The 16,087-nt window shown below is 42.1% G+C and overlaps 1 protein-coding gene across 4 annotated transcripts in view; it reads left to right on the top strand.

Annotated features, from left to right (window-relative positions):
* Positions 1–16,087, top strand: part of GPD2 (glycerol-3-phosphate dehydrogenase 2) — a 294,667-nt gene that overhangs the window by 183,274 nt on the left and 95,306 nt on the right. For all 4 annotated transcript variants that reach the window (XM_040357935.1, XM_040357937.1, XM_040357936.1 and 1 more), the window contains exons 14-15: positions 7,512–7,624; positions 10,460–10,538. In XM_040357935.1, coding sequence (XP_040213869.1) covers positions 7,512–7,624; positions 10,460–10,538 — 192 coding nt within the window. The remainder of the gene's footprint in view (positions 1–7,511; positions 7,625–10,459; positions 10,539–16,087) is intronic.

The raw sequence follows: 16,087 nt of genomic DNA, 5'->3' as shown, positions 1-16,087 counted from the left end.
TCACCTAATTTCTTGTTTCCTAGACACTTGTCCTCTCCATCCTGGTGGAAGATGTGAGCCTGCATGCTGTCAGTGTCAGAATGGACTGCAAATTAGAGTATTATCTCTACACCCCCTGGGAGCATCCTACTGAAATTACCTGGATCTCGGTCCTAATGTATCAGGCTTAAAGTAGAGCTATGGGCAAAGGTTTGATTTCCATTTTGGATAGAGCAGGGGAGGAGGGTTATAACCCTTGTGTCCTATTGTGGAGATTTCCTTTAACTTTCTGTCCCATACCTAAACATAAGTGAGAGGAAATCCCTGCACATTAAGGGAATTTCTTGGGGACCCCCAGCTCGCCAGAACTAGTGTTCCCATTGGAAGGATCTCCCCTCTGTTACTTTTCTGGGGACAACTCAAGATTTGTGACTTTCTTTTATCTTCAACGGTAATGATAAACGGGACAAATAGTGTGAATATCTCTAATGGGGGCACAGACAGCAATAAAAACTGACAGGTGTTCTAATCCCTCTCCATTCTATCCAAAACTTTAAAAAAATGTTTTGCCTTTGGTTATACTTTAATTTCTAACCCACTGACAGATTGACATTTAGGGTGTAACCTCTACAGGAAGTGAGGAAGGATCTCCCCAATGGGAACACAAATAGAACCGTCAAACAGGTTTCAACCCTTTTCCCACTATGTACAAAACATTAAAGAAATAGTCTTTTGGCTAATGCTGAGCTCTAATCAGCCAGAGAACCTGTATAGTTCAGATGTGTCAGTAATTAAAGTGATGAGTTGGTAATGTTGATGGGCGCCCTGCAGGTGCCTATACTCTCTTTTTCAGAAACATTTAATTCTTAGCTAAGTCACCCTTTAATTTAGTGATCACCCAAGACGAGACTTGACTGTCAAATTTCAGGATTACTGGATTGCTGATCGCATGCCGCATTTGTCATGTGTAAGATAAAGAAAAGTGCACAGTGATAGCCATCTAATAGGAGATAAGGACATTTATATTGAAGGCCGCATAGGTGCAGTGAATTAATTGGTATTCCATCTCTCTGTGTGTATTGCCCTATTCGCCCTCACATTTCTCATGCAAAAAGTAGATCAGCTCTGTGATTATGACAAATTGTTCAGCAGATCTGTATAATTTTCTTTCTTTTTAACTCTCCTGTGACATATGTTTATTTAGGTCTTTCTTTTTCTGAAATCAGATTGTGTGCTTTTGGCTCTTAATTGACTTAGCGAGTAACAGTTTTTTCTTTTTAATCTAGAAGCGTATTGAGTAGACATGTATAATTTATGTACAAAGCACAGCACAGTTCTAAATCAAAATATGTGCTGTAATAACATAAATCATTGCAATAGACAACTGTTTCCAGTGATTTGGGAGGATTGTATTATGCGGGCAGCTAGAGTCTGATGTACTGTACACTATATAGCCAAGCATTTGTGAACAACTGCCCACCACATCTTTATAGAACATAAGGAAACTCAGTTGAGTGGAACGAACAGTTTGAACCAGAACGGTTTCTTCAGGAACACTGTACACCAGGCTTCCTGCAGAGGTTGCTAGGGGTTCCTTGAGCAATGTCTGCCTCTCAGGTCTTTTTAGCTTTCTGTAAGGTGGTAATTCTTCACAATGTCCACAAGTGTAAGGAATATTCTTACCACTGATCGTAACACTAATGTATCATACGCTGTAGATATAGAAATTTATAGCTGGAGATTGGGAAGTTATTTCAAGTATTTGAAATATAACATGGATGAGCAAGTTTGCCCTCAACCTGATAGAGCACCTTTGGGGTGAATTAGAGCTTCAACTGCGAGCCGAGCAGGCGTCCTAGTCCACATCAGTGCCTGACCTCACAAGTGCGCTTCTGGTAGAATGGTCAAACATTCCCATAGACACATTCCTAAACCTTGTGGACAGCCTTCCCAGAAGAGTTGAAGCTGTTATAGCTGCAAAGGGTGGGCTAACTCCATAATGAACCCTACAGACTAAGACTGGAATGCCATTAAAGTTCATGTGCATGTAAAGGCAGGTGTGCCAATACTTTTGGCAATATAGTGTGTGTGTGTGTGTGTGTATATATATATACACACACACACACACAAACAATCTCCTCTTGTTCTCTAGCTCCCTTGTTACCTCCTCCCATGCTCACCTTCAGGACTTCTCCAGAGCCTCTCCCATCCTCTGGAACTCCCTGCCCCAGTAGGTTTGATCAGCCCCTACTCTGTCCACCTTTAGGAGATCCCTGAAAACTCATTTATTCAGGGAAGCCTATCCCACACCCACCTAACAACTAACCCAGAGCCTCCCCCATCAAATTCTCTGCAGCTATTGCCTTTTGTACCACCACCCCCTCCCTTTAGAATGTAAGCTCTACGAGCAGAGCCCTCCTGTACCTTTTGTATTGAACTGTACTGTAATTGTGTTGTAAAGCGATGCGTAAACTGTTGGCGCTATATAAATTGTGTATAATAATAATAACCAAACATTTATAGGTACCTGACCATCACACCTGTATGAGCTTGTTGGACATTCCTTTACAAAACTCTTAGCCATATGTTGCACCCCAAAGCTTCGCTTCTTTGTGTGTTTGGGAAGTTGTGCCCATTCAGCCAAAAGAGCATTTGTGAGGTCAAGTAATGATCTTGGGTAAGCAGATCTAGTTTAAAATCAGTGTTCCAATTCCTTACAAAGGTGTTTATTAAAGCGGGGGTTCACCCCAAAAAAATTTTTTAACATTACATTCAGCCGAGTTGTCATAATGACAATCGGCTGTTTTTTTTTTATTTTATCCCCGTACATACCGTATTTTCACCGCCGCTTCCGGGTATGTCTTCTGCGGGACTGGGCGTTCCTAATTGATTGACAGGCTTCCGACCGTCGCATACAGCGCGTCACGAGTTGCTGAAAGAAGCCGAACGTCGGTGCGGCTCTATACGGCGCCTGCGCACCGACGTTCGGCTTCTTTTTGGCAACTTGTGACGCGCAGTATGCGACGGTCGGAAGCCTGTCAATCAATTAGGAACGCCCAGTCCCGCAGAAGACATACCCGGAAGCGGCGGTGAAAATACGTTATGTAGGGGGATAAAATTAAAAGATTTAAGGCTGTAGTGCTTTCTGAGTCCTTGGCCCAGAAAAAGCATGCCAATCATGAGAGAATAATATTGGAATTCTAAATATAAGCATTAATATGCACAGTCAATGACCTGGAAAGTACGGAAGCTGTAGGTTTATCACGGCAGCTAGAAAACTAGTGTTTTAAGATGAGGAGGTCAGCAATCCGCTTCCATTCGTTCCTCAGTACAGCTTTGCTTTAACACTGTTTTATGCAATACTGATCTGAGTGGAATCATAGTACAGACGCGATACCTGCTCAGTGCACCATCTCCAAATATAGAGATGAATGGACATATTCTTCCTTCCCAAGGGGATGTTTGAGCTGCCTTAAAGATGAATGGACACATTCTTCCATCCCAAGGGGAGGTTTGAGCTGCCTTAAGATGGATACACACGGTTAGTTTCTTTCCATCAAGCTGGTGAGCTGAATGTAAAAAAAAAACGGATTCCCCCATCCACACAAGTGAGATGGATGGAAGAATCCTCCCAGCTGCGACATTGTATTATAACAGTGGGAACTCTCTGCTGTCTAAACACACCAATCAGCGGTTGCAGTGAATTGACTGCAGCCATTGATCGATGAAGTCGGAATTATCGAACTGTCTGTACCCACCCTTACCTAGGGTGGGTCAACCCCTACATAGTGACAAGTAGGGCTGCAACTAATGATTATTTTCATAATCAATTAGTTAGCCTATTATTGTTTTGATTAATCGGTTAATTACCTTAAAAAAAAGTGTGGTGTACAATTTAGTTAATATGTAAAGTAAAAAAAAAAAAGGCAATTTATTCTTAATCGTCTCTATGCAGTTGTAAATATAAATAAGCAATTCTACGGTTCTCTAATCCCCACTGAGAATAACTGATAGAAGAGATATACTGTATATACTATTAGAGGGTCAATCTGGTAAACATCAGATATCATTAGTAGAAATAATAGAAAACTTCTTGGTGAAAGGAATTTTCAGACAGTGTTTGTGGTTTTTGTTCAGAAATTACATTATTTGATAACGTTAAAAGCAAGTGACGATTTCAACCAACATTCTATCATTCAGTGAATGTACAAATAGTTTTCGTATAAATATTCTCGTCTGAAAATTGATCCGTGTGGCCAGCCTCTAAGGCTCAGTACACACCTATGCAGTTTGCTTTTGATCTGTTTCTGCAGTGTGTTTTGCTGTGCGTTTTGATTTTTGCACACGTGATTTTGCTGCAATTTGCATTTTTTTATGGGTTTTTTTGGCCAATTTGTTGTTGGGCAGATTAACCACTTGAATATTTTTTACTTTTTACCATAATAAATATCCCCCAAAAATGTATAAAAAAAATACTTTTTTTTTCCTCAATTTAGGCCGATACGTATTCTTCTACATATTTTTCGTTAAAGAAAATTGCAATAGACGTTTATTGATTGGATTTGCGCAAAAGTTATAGCGTCTACAAAATAGGGGGTAGTTTTATGGCATTTTTATTAATATTTTTTTTTACTAGTAATGGCGGTGATCAGCGATTTTTTTTTTTTCGGTACTGCGACATTATGGTGGACACTTCGGACACTTTTGACACATTTTTGGGACCATTGGCATTTTTGTAGCGATCAGTGCTATAAAAATGCATTGGATTACTATAAAAATGCCACTGGCAGGGAAGGGGTTAACACTAGGGGGCAGGGAAGGGGTTAAGTATGTTACCTGGGTGTGTTCTAACTGTAGGTGGGGTGGCCTCACTAGGGGAAATGACTGATCGCTGTTCATACATTGTATGAACAGACGGTCAGGCATTTCTCCCCCCTGACAGGACCGGGAGCTGTGTGTTTACACACACAGCTCCCGGTCCTCGCTCTGTAACGAGCAATCGCGTGTGCCCGGCGTCGATCACGCCCGCTGGGCACCCGCACGGGAGTCACGGACGAGCGGGGGAGGCCCTAGTGGCCGCTAAGAGAGTCAACGCTATTGTACGGGCTCTGAACATGCGCGTTTTTTTCACATTGTTAAACCCACACACGACCATTTTTTACGATGTAAAAAACGACGTGAAAAATTAGAGCATGTTCGAGCATGGAGCCCACACACGATCGTTTTTAATGACATAAAAAAAAAACATATTTTTTTACAACCTGAAAAACGTCGTGTGTACGTGGCATAAGACGTTTAGAAACATAATGGGGTTAAAAAAAAAAAAAATTAGCCCTTTATCCACTTAAGCCCCGGACCAAAATGCTGCCTAAAGACCCAAGGGGTTTTTACAGTTCGGGACTGCGTCGCTTTAACAGACAATTGCGCGGTCGTGCGACGTGGCTCCCAAACAAAATTGGCGTCCTTTTTTCCCCACAAATAGAGCTTTCTTTTGGTGGTATTTGATCACCTCTGCGTTTTTTATTTTTTGCGCTATAAACAAAAATAGAGCGACAATTTTGAAAAAAATTCAATATTTTTTACTTTTTGCTATAATAAATATCCCCCAAAAACATGTATAAAAAAAAAAAATTCCTCAGTTTAGGCCGATACGTATTCTTTTACCTATTTTTGGTAAAAAAAATCGCAATAATCATTTATCGGTTGGTTTGCGCAAAATTTATAGCGTTTACAAAATAGGGGATAGTTTTATTGCATTTTTATTTTTTTTTATTTTTTTACTACTAATGGCGGCGATCAGCGATTTTTTTTTGTGACTGCGACATTATGGCGGACACTTCGGACAATTTTGACACATTTTTGGGACCATTGTCATTTTCACAGCAAAAAATGCATTTAAATTGCATTCTTTATTGTGAAAATGACAGTTGCAGTTTGGGAGTTAACCACAGGGGGCGCTGTAGGAGTTAGGGTGCACCTAGTGTGTGTTTACAACTGTAGGGGGGTGTGGCTGTAGGAATGACGTCATCGACCGAGTCTCCCTATAAAAGGGATGACTCGATCGATACGCCGCCACAGTGAAGCACGGGGAAGCCGTGTTTACATACGGCTCTCCCCGTGCTTCAGCCTCGGGGAGCGATCGCGACGGAGCGACTATAAACGAATAGCCGTGCCGTCGTCACGGATCGCTCCCCGAGGGAACCCGACCGCCGCATGTCGCAGGGGGGGTCCCGATCGGACCCCCCACCCGCGGAAAGGCAAGGACGTACATGAACGCCCATATGCCTGTACGTGCCATTCTGTGGACGTACATTTACATGCAGCGGTCGGGAAGTGGTTATAGTACAAAAAGAGCAAATTATCGCTACTGTAAGGTGTTCATTTTTTTTACTGTGGATCAGTGAAAGTAATATTTACAGTAGCGATTATTTGCTCTTTTTATACTATAAAGTGCTAATTTTAGTTTTTTTAACCCTAGTATGCTACTGCCAGATTATTCGATTATGAAAATTGTAATCGATTAATTTCATAATCGATTAGTTGTTTTGGCCCTAGTGAAACCCCCACTGCCATATAACGTCTGTATTGGTTACCTCACTTTTTGCACCGCAGTAATACAATGTTGTGTTCTCAGCTTGCTGATTGGACAATGAAGAAGCAGCACATTCGCGGCTACGATTTCAGGGAATGCCTGTGTAAGTGGCATCAAAATCCAACCAAAGTAGTGCAGAGACTATTTTGAAGTCGGAACGACTTGAAGTCGTAGTAATATCAATGGTTGCCATTGGAAATCATGGGAAACGACTTGTCATGCTACTTTGCCATCACAAATCATGGGACAAAGTCGTTTAAAGCCTCGTACACACGATCAGTCCATCCGATGAAAACGGTCTGAAGGACCGTTGTCCTAGGTTAACCGATGAAGCTGACTGATGGTCCGTCGCGCCTACACACCATCGGTTCAAAAAACGATCGTGTCAGAACGCGGTGACGTAAAACACAATGACGTGCTGAAAAAAACGAAGTTCAATGCTTCCAAGCATGCGTCGACTTGATTCTGAGCATGCGTGGATTTTTAACCGATGGTTTTGCATACTAACGATCGGTTTTGACCTATCGGTTACCAATCCATTGGTTAAATTTTAAAGCAAGTTTGCTTTTTTTTTAACCAAAGGTTAAATAACCTATGGCGCCCACACACGATCGGTTTGGACCGATGAAAACGGTCTATCAGAGCGATTTCATCGGTTTAACCTATCCTGTGTACGAGCCTCAAGTGTAAAAGGGGCCTTAGGGTATTAAAATGTGTAACATGTCCTGCTTTTTATAGGGTTTACAGGGCACATATAGAAAGACAAATTAGGCACTTCTACTATTTGTACTTAGAAATGCATTTAATGATTTATAATAAACACTTGGGTAGATCACATGGTGATCTATTATCTAATGTACTTTCTGCTATATGTACAATAACTGAGTTATAGCCGAAAAACGTTGAATTCTCAATCTAGAATTTCTTTATCACTATGCAGGAAGAACTGGAAGCTGCAAAAAAGTTTCTCTACTATGAAATGGGATACAAAGCTCGATCTGAACAACTCACAGATCGATCAGAAATTAATCTGTCTCCTTTGGACGTGGACAGGTGAGCAGGATGGGGCAGTACTGGAGCAGTGGCTTCGTATTTTATTCTTATCAGTGTGGCGGTCTGTTTGTAATACAAATCTTTGCTTTAGTGAAAATTGCTTCTTGCAGTCTCCTGGTCAATATATTTCAGATTAAATCGACATCAATGTACATTAGAAGGATGTAGCTGTGTTGAAACCGTTTCACAGGGAGTTCAAAATGCACATCTGTGGAATGCATATGATGCTTCTCATAGCCCTGTCTTATAAATATTCTCCAACCAATCTAAAGCATTTTATCAGACTTGCAGGCAAAGCATTGGATGAGCTCACATAAAGTTAATTAATATTTCTGTAATTACTAAACGACAGATCAGTCAGTTAATCAGAATAATATTACCGGTAATTAACTAAAACCTGAGACACATTGCCGTGAAATATGGGCCAACCTGCTTGATGGGACTACAAGTTTCTGAAATTGAATCAAGTTTTATAGGACTTGGAGGACCAAAGGCATAAAACAGTAAAAAAAACAAAACAAAAAAAAATCTGGACATACGGGGATAGAAGGAAAAAGAAGGCAAGGGTGTGGGGAAATGGAGGAGAGAGGAAAGAAGGAAAGGAGGGCAGTATTTGGGAATGGTGGTTTGATAGGAAGGGGTTACCTTTCCACATCCCTGCTGGATAACTGAGGCCGGCCAGCGCTTAAAGTATAATTAAAGGCAAAACTTTTTTATTTTGTTTGTTTTGGATAGAGTAGAGGTCAGTTAGAACAGCTGTCAGGTTTTTATTACTGTCTGTGCCCCTGTTTGGAGATTCACTTTCCCTAATTGTCATAGTTACTGTTATAACCAAGAGTAAAACTGAAATAAGATCCTCAATTTTGGGTTGTCCCCAGAACAGTAATGGAGGGGACATCTTCTAGTGGGGACACTAGTTCTGGTGACAAACAGGGAGTCGCTCACTTTTTGGAGGGATTTCCTCTCCCTTCCTGTTGTGGCTATGGGACAGGAACTAGAGGGAAGTCTCCTCAATGGAGCACAGATGACAAAAAAAACCTGATGGGTTATAACCCCTTCTTTACTTTATCCGAAATGGGGGAAAAAAACAACTTTTGCCCTTATTTCTCCTTTAAGGAGTCACTATCACCCTGACTGTTCAGTCCTTGCACAGGCTCTCTTCCCTTTATACTACTTTAAAGCACTGTCACAAACCTTGCATAAGATTGCTTCAGTTGTCCTGTAAATAACAACACTTCTTTAACGTGATATTTAAAGCTTCAGCTTTAAAAAAATATATCTTTTTTTTTTTTTTTTTATACTTACCTGCTCTGTGCAATGGTTTTGCACAGAGCAGCCCCGTTCCTCCTCTACTTGGGTCTCCCATCGTAGCTCCTCCCCCTTGTTCAGTGACCCTAATAGCAAGCTACTTGCTATAGGGGCACTGGTGCGTGTGCACTCCCGAGCCTCGCTCTATACATTCATAAGACACATAGAGCTGTGACCAATGAAGTGAGAGAGACCCGGGCCAGCCGAGACTCCCATGCACATCGCTGGATCGAGAATCGTGAAGGTAAAAAACCTTCAGCCTTTACAACCACTTTAATATATATATTATAGGGCAGTACAAAGTTAAAATTCATAAAATCAGCATTTTGCAATGTCTTGTGCCACAACCAGCATGGGGTATGGTCATTTGTGTCCCACCTCCTTATAAATACTACTGCCCACCAATCATAATACAAAGGTGGTGCAAATCGCATCCAATCAGAATGAGGCACTCTGACCAGCACTGTACTTCCCTGATATGGACATGTTAAAGTGGATGTAAACCCACTTTCATCCTTTCTAAACTACTGCCTGCTTTCATCCTTTCATCCTTTCTAAACTACAGAGTGCTGATCTATAAGGATATAGATGCCTCCTGCATGTATCCTTACCTGTCAAATATCTCCCCTCTGTCTGTTATGAGACCCGAAAAACTGCAGATTCTGTGGGTTGGTCTGTTGTTTGGAGCTCGGCGGGTGGAGTCGTGATGTCAGTAGACTCCCCGCCCATCTCTACACTTCCCTTGTCTACATGCATTTTTTCCGTGTATTCCTTACACTAAATTCTGCTATGATCACTAACATCCAGTCAAAATCCAGAAAAGTAACCACATGACTTCAGAAAAGGAGTGGGGGTGCGAATTAAAAAATAATGCCTGTCTCCAGGCTAGTGCATGAGATATGTAAATAACCTGTCACTCACAGCAAGGGGGAAGAACGGACCAATGTTTTTCTCTGTTAGTCCATTTATCTCACTGAAAAAAGAAAAGAGGATTGCTCAGAGCTGGATTAACTCTTTGTGGCAAGACTGGGCACAGATAGGAAATCTTATACTCTACATTGTGACAGCAAAAAGACAAATAATAATTTTGGTAGACATCTACTTTAAAGAAAATAAATGAACTTGCGTTGCTGAAGTCCTCCATACAAATCACATTTTGAGAGACAGAAATTATTATAATCTTTAGGCTATAAATCATGGGCAGGAGGTGAGAGCAGAAGCAGCAAAAAATACTTAAAGAATATTTATACAAGTAAAGCATTATAACTGCAAAGTTTTTATTTTTTTTATTGTTATTTAACTCTACCTCCTAGATGTCATGAATAGGAGTATAGCAATAAGCTGCGACCTCTCGAAGGAAGACAGTGTAAGTAGGAATTAGTTTAGTAGCAGAGAGACGCAGTATCTGAAAACTCACAGAAAATAGCCTAGACCACAGGAATACCCACTGTATCTGTATATCTGTACAGTGTTGGAAGTTGTTTTAGTTTGTGTGTTTATGCCAGTAATATATGCCATTTCTTCTAGGTATAAAAAAAGATTTCACACGTTTGATAAGGATAAGAAAGGATTTATAACCATTTTGGATGTCCAGCGTGTGTTGGAGGTAAATCTGCCTTTTAGTGTGATCACTTTTGTGTGCTATAATTGAGCCGGATTCACAGACAACTTACGCCGACGTATATGTTGATACGCCGTGTAAGTTGTAGGATGCGCCGTCGTATCTCTGTGCCGTATTCTTGAAACTAGATACGCCTGAATTTCGGCTTGATCCGACCGACGTAAGTCTCCTACACCATCGTATCTTTGGTGCATATTTACGCTGGCCGCTAGGGGCGCTTCCGTTGATTTACGCGTCGAATATGTAAATGACCTAGATACGCCGATTCACGAACGTACTTGCGCCCGTCGCAGTAAGCTACGCAGTTTACGTAAGGCGTACGTCCGGCGTATAGTTATCCCTCATAAAGCAGGGGTAAGTCATGTTAGGGTATGGACGTCGGAACAGCCGTCGGATTTTACGTCGTTTGCGTAAGTCGTACGTGAATGGGGCTGTGCCTAGGTTACGTCACGTCAAAAGCATTGAGCCGACGTATCTTAGGGAGTATATGCGATGTGATTCTGAGCATGCGCCGTTTGTTCGGCCATGCATTTACATGGGGTCACGGTTAATTTTAATACAACACGCCCACTGCCTTGTTACTTTGAATTAGGCGGGCTTACGACGGCCATTTTACATTACGCCGGCGCAAGAAAGGGAGCAAGTGCTTTGTGAATACAGTACGAGCCTCTCTGTTACGTCGGCGTAGCGCATATCAGATGCACTACGCCGCTCTAAAGATACGCCAATCTCTCTGAATCTGGCCCATAGTCTTTAACTACATATGTTGCCATTACATGTTCCACAGCTCCAGCGGCAAACAACGTTCCCCCACAATGCAGTGGTGGACTGTTCCTGATGTCTTCATGTCCAAAGCAGGTCTATGGGCATGATGACATCAGGAACAGTTCACCACACTAGTTCATGGGGGGCACGAGCTGAAAGGACTGATCTTGTGCTAAGAGGATCGGAGGATTAGGTAAGTATATCTCCATTCTCCAATCCCCTAGGCAAAAATGAGCAGTTAACCCATACGGTGCGTGCACAATTCCACTGCTTTCATCAGGCTGATGGCTCTTGAGAGGAGTACTAAGGCAGGGTGCTGTGATGTTTTCAGGAAGCTATGTACAACACCCTGCCAGCCCCTTCCATCAGCGTTGATCTGCTTGCATTGCCTAGTGAAGCACGGTGACCCAGTGATAATGTTTGGTCTAAAATGATGTATATATTGAAATGAAAAGGTTTTGTTTAAAAATGTCATTAATATAGTAACAGGCCTGGACTGGCTATAGGGCACACCGTTTGGCTGAGGCTGCCGGGCTGCATGTCCTTACAAGAGCTGGCTCCAACCCCCAGGCCGTGGACTAATTCCGGTTCATGAGCTGTTCCTGACCGAGCTGCACAGCGGGAGGTTAGCGGTGACCGAGGTCCGGACAGGCTCAACACAGACCACGGTTGCCGCTCACCTCCTGTTATGCTGCCATGCCTGTCTCCTGTCCTGACTCTCCTTCCTCAGCAATGATGTTATCCTATTAGCATAGCAGGGGGCAGGAGGAGCTGGAGATCTTCACAGAGAGCCTTTTCACACAGGGATCCTTTTCATATTAACAAGCAGGTAGCAGGTAATCACCCGCTTGTTAATATGATCCAGATCTGCAGCTCCTCCCACCCCCTGCCCTACTGATAGGATGACAATGTCTCAGAGACTCTGGAGAGGGCACACGGGCTGAATCCTACCTGTGTCCTGCCAAAGGTAAGACTGTGCAGGGGAGGCATAGAGTAAAAGGGGGCACTGTGACATTAGAGAGAGAAGGGGGGGTATGGCTGAAAGGGGCACTGTAATGGGGGGCTGTGATTGCTAGGGGCTCTGTAAAGTAAATAGGCACTGTAATATAAATGGGTCTTCACTGTAAAGGGGGTCTGTAATAATTATAGTGCCCCCTTTATATTACAGTGCCCCTCTACATTATAGTGTGGAGGACCACCTCCTTTAATTTCCCGTCACCAACCGCCCATGCAAACTCCCAGTCTGGTCCTGCATATTAATAGGAGGGAAAGTAAGAAACAAGGGAGGGCAAAATATGGGAAGATTAAACTTTAGCTGTAACTAGACCCCTTTCACACTGGGGCGTTTTTCAGGCCCATTGGCGTTTAAAAAAGCTCATGTAAAGCGCGTGAGAAAGAAGCCTCATCTGCAATCCCAATGTGAAAGCCCAAGTGCTTTCAGAGCCCTTTCCCACAGCCAGCACCCGAAAAATGCTGTTAAAGCTCCGCTAAGACCCCTTTCACACTGGGGCGTTTTTTAGGCGCTTTGGCTTTAAAAAAAGTGCCTCAATGGGAAGGGGGCCTTTAGGAGCCGTGTATTCAACGCTCCTAAAGCGCTGCAAAGAAGCTGCTTCCAGGACTTTTTTTGACGCTCTGCAAGCGCAGCGCCTCAGTGTGAAAGCACTCGGGCTTTCACATTGGGATTGCAGATGAGGCTTCTTTCAGGCGCTTTACATGCGCTTTTTTTTATCGCTAAAGTGACTAAAAAACCGCCCCAGTGTGAAAGGGGTCTAAGTGGTATCATTCTCCTGCCTATGCTGTGTGGCATAGCTGTGTACATCTCAGCTCTGAGTGGACAGAAATACAAAAACGTTGGCAGGTAAAACAGCTGTTATATTAGTATTTAGTCTTTGTATCTAGCAGTTTTTCCTGGAAATCAGCTTTAAATTCTTTGATATTGAAGAAAAGATTGGCATAATTTTCAACAGATCCAGCTAAAATAATGATTGCTTCTGTTATCTGTCAGTGCTAGACACAAAGGAGGTGTATATATTCATGATCATGTAAAGCACATCTCTTGATACATGCTTCTTGGTGGGTTGTACATCTTGTAATGTTCGTCTGTGATCATTGCAAATAGCTCTCATGGGTCTGTGCATACTAACTTGAATATAATTACTGTGATTATCATTCACTTGTGCAGCAAGTGCATATTCCCCATAATGAAGATTGGGCAAGTAACACTCTGTAAATTAGTAATTTTTAACGCTCTTATGTCGAGAACTTGCTTAAATATAGGGGTGTTAAACTGAACAGGTATTGACTGAAAAATAATGATCTTACATAGTTACATATATAGTTGGTGAGGTTGAAAAAAGACACAAGTCATCAAGTCCAACCTATAAAGACCATTAAAATAGTGTAATGTGTTTGTCAAACATATAATACAGTACAGCACTTAGTTTCTACATTGCTGATGAAACAGTACAACTGTTAGCCGTTATTAACCACTTAACCCCCGGACCATATTGCTGCCCAAAGACCAGAGTACTTTTTGCGATTCGGGACTGCGTCGCTTTAACAGACAATTGCGCGGTCGTGCGACGTGGCTCCCAAACAAAATTGGCGTCCTTTTTTTCCCACAAATAGAGCTTTCTTTTGGTGGTATTTGATCACCTCTGCGGTTTTTAGTTTTTGCACTATAAACAAAAATAGAGACAATTTTGAAAAAAATTAATATTTTTTACATTTTGCTATAATAAATATCCCCCAAAAATATATAAAAAAACATTTTTTTTCCTCAGTTTAGGCCGATACGTTTTCTTTTACATATTTTTCGTAAAAAAAATCGCAATAAGCGTTTATTGATTGGTTTGCACAAAAGTTATAGCGTTTACAAAATAGGGGGTATTTTTATGTCATTTTTATTATATTTTTTTTACTAGTAATGGTGGCGATCAGCGATTTTTTTTTCGGTATTGCGACATTATGGCGGACACTTCGCACACTTTTGACACATTTTTGGGACCATTGGCATTTTTATAGCGATCAGTGCTATAAAAATGCATTGGATTACTATAAAAATGCCACTGGCAGTAAAGGGGTTAACACTAGGGGGCGGGGAAGGGGTTAAGTATGCCTGGGTGTGTTCTTACTGTGGGGGGGGGTGGCCTCACTAGGGGAAACACTGATCCTCGGTTCATACATTGTATGAACCGAAGATCAGCATTTCCCCTGCTGACAGGACCGAGAGCTGTGTGTTTACACACAAAGCTCCCGGGCCCCGCTCTGTACCGAGCGATCGCGTGTGCCCGGCGGCGATCGCGCCCGCCGGGCACACGCACAGGAGTCGGAGGCGAGCGTGGGGCGCGCGCGCGCCCCTAGTGGCGGCTGGGAGAGAGGACGTTATACTACGTGCTCTCGCCCAGCCGAGCCAACTTGCCGACGTATAACGGCAGTGGGCGGTCGGCTAGTGGTTAATGAGAAAACCTGAGATATCAATGAAAAAGTGTTACATGAATTAGGTTTTCTCTTTTGTTCATGGACGGACACAGCCTTAATCTTGACAAAGTGGGTATTAGCCTTCCTTTAGGAGTGACTAGGCAGAAAGTGTTAACAACTTCAAAGCTGAACAGCCCTGCCCAGCTCAGTTTTTTTTCTGCCTAGTTAAGGAGAAAACATGGGTCCCTTCGGGCCAATAGGCCTGGAGTTTTTTTTTTTATTCGAACAGGATATTTTATTATTTTTTTTTTTTTTTATGCTGTTCCCACCCCTCATTTTAACACTACTTTGGGACGTCCCACTTTGTCAAGATTAAGGCTGTGTCCATCCATGAACAAAAGAGAAAATAGGATTTTTATATTCACCGTAAAATCCTTTTCTCTGATTTAATGGACGGACACAGCAACCACCCCTCTTTTTTAAGTTTGTACTGTTTTTGACCAACTGAGCTGCTTAGGCTGCATTCACACCTGAGCGTAGCATTTTTGGTTGTTTTGTCGCACGTATGCACACGTATTCGCGCGTTTGCATACAGCGTTGTCCGACGTTTTTGAACTTCAACGTTTTTTTTTTTAGCCTATAGGAAAAATTATCATCTCTTTCATCACTTGTTGCTATGCTTGTAGATTTTTTTATCTTCTACCTGGGTGAAATGTTCTATTCCACCCGTAGAAACGCTCGTTGTTGCGCTAGATGTTTGAATCGAGCGTTTCCATTACTTTCTATGGGAATACAAACGTTCTAAAATGCCCAAATCCGCCCAATTCACGCGACAAAAAAGGGTCCGGAACTTGTTTGAGCTTCAGGCGTTTTGGAGTGGAGATGTGAACCATCTCCATAGAGAATAATGTATTTTTTCCCCTCTAGCGTTTTGGAGCTTCATGCTTCAGGCGACAAAACGCTCAGGTGTGAATGCAGCCTTAGTGCAGGCTGTGTCCGTCCATTAACTCAGAGAAAAGGATTTTACGGGGAGTATAAAAATCCTATTTTTAGCAGAAACTGTAGAAGTACATTTTTTATCCTTGGTAAGAATCTGGCATTGATACTTTAGCACAATTTGTGTTTTGCAAGCCCTTTCCCATAGACAAAGGCCATATGTCATGTGACCAGTCCTCAAAGACTGCCCCAAGTTCCATTTTCCCAAGAATTTCAACTCGCATGATTTCTGGCAGGATCAACTGGTATATTTTTATTATCTGTTGAACAGATATCACAAACACTTTCAATGTTCTATTTAACAGACCAAAAGGAAGCAAATGGGGGAAGTTTATTGTTAGGTTTAATATTTA

The sequence above is a fragment of the Rana temporaria genome, chromosome 6 (assembly GCF_905171775.1).
Source record: "Rana temporaria chromosome 6, aRanTem1.1, whole genome shotgun sequence".
NCBI lineage: Eukaryota > Metazoa > Chordata > Amphibia > Anura > Ranidae > Rana > Rana temporaria.
Note: the sequence above shows the minus strand (reverse complement) of the source record. Positions and strands in the feature narration are given on the sequence as shown.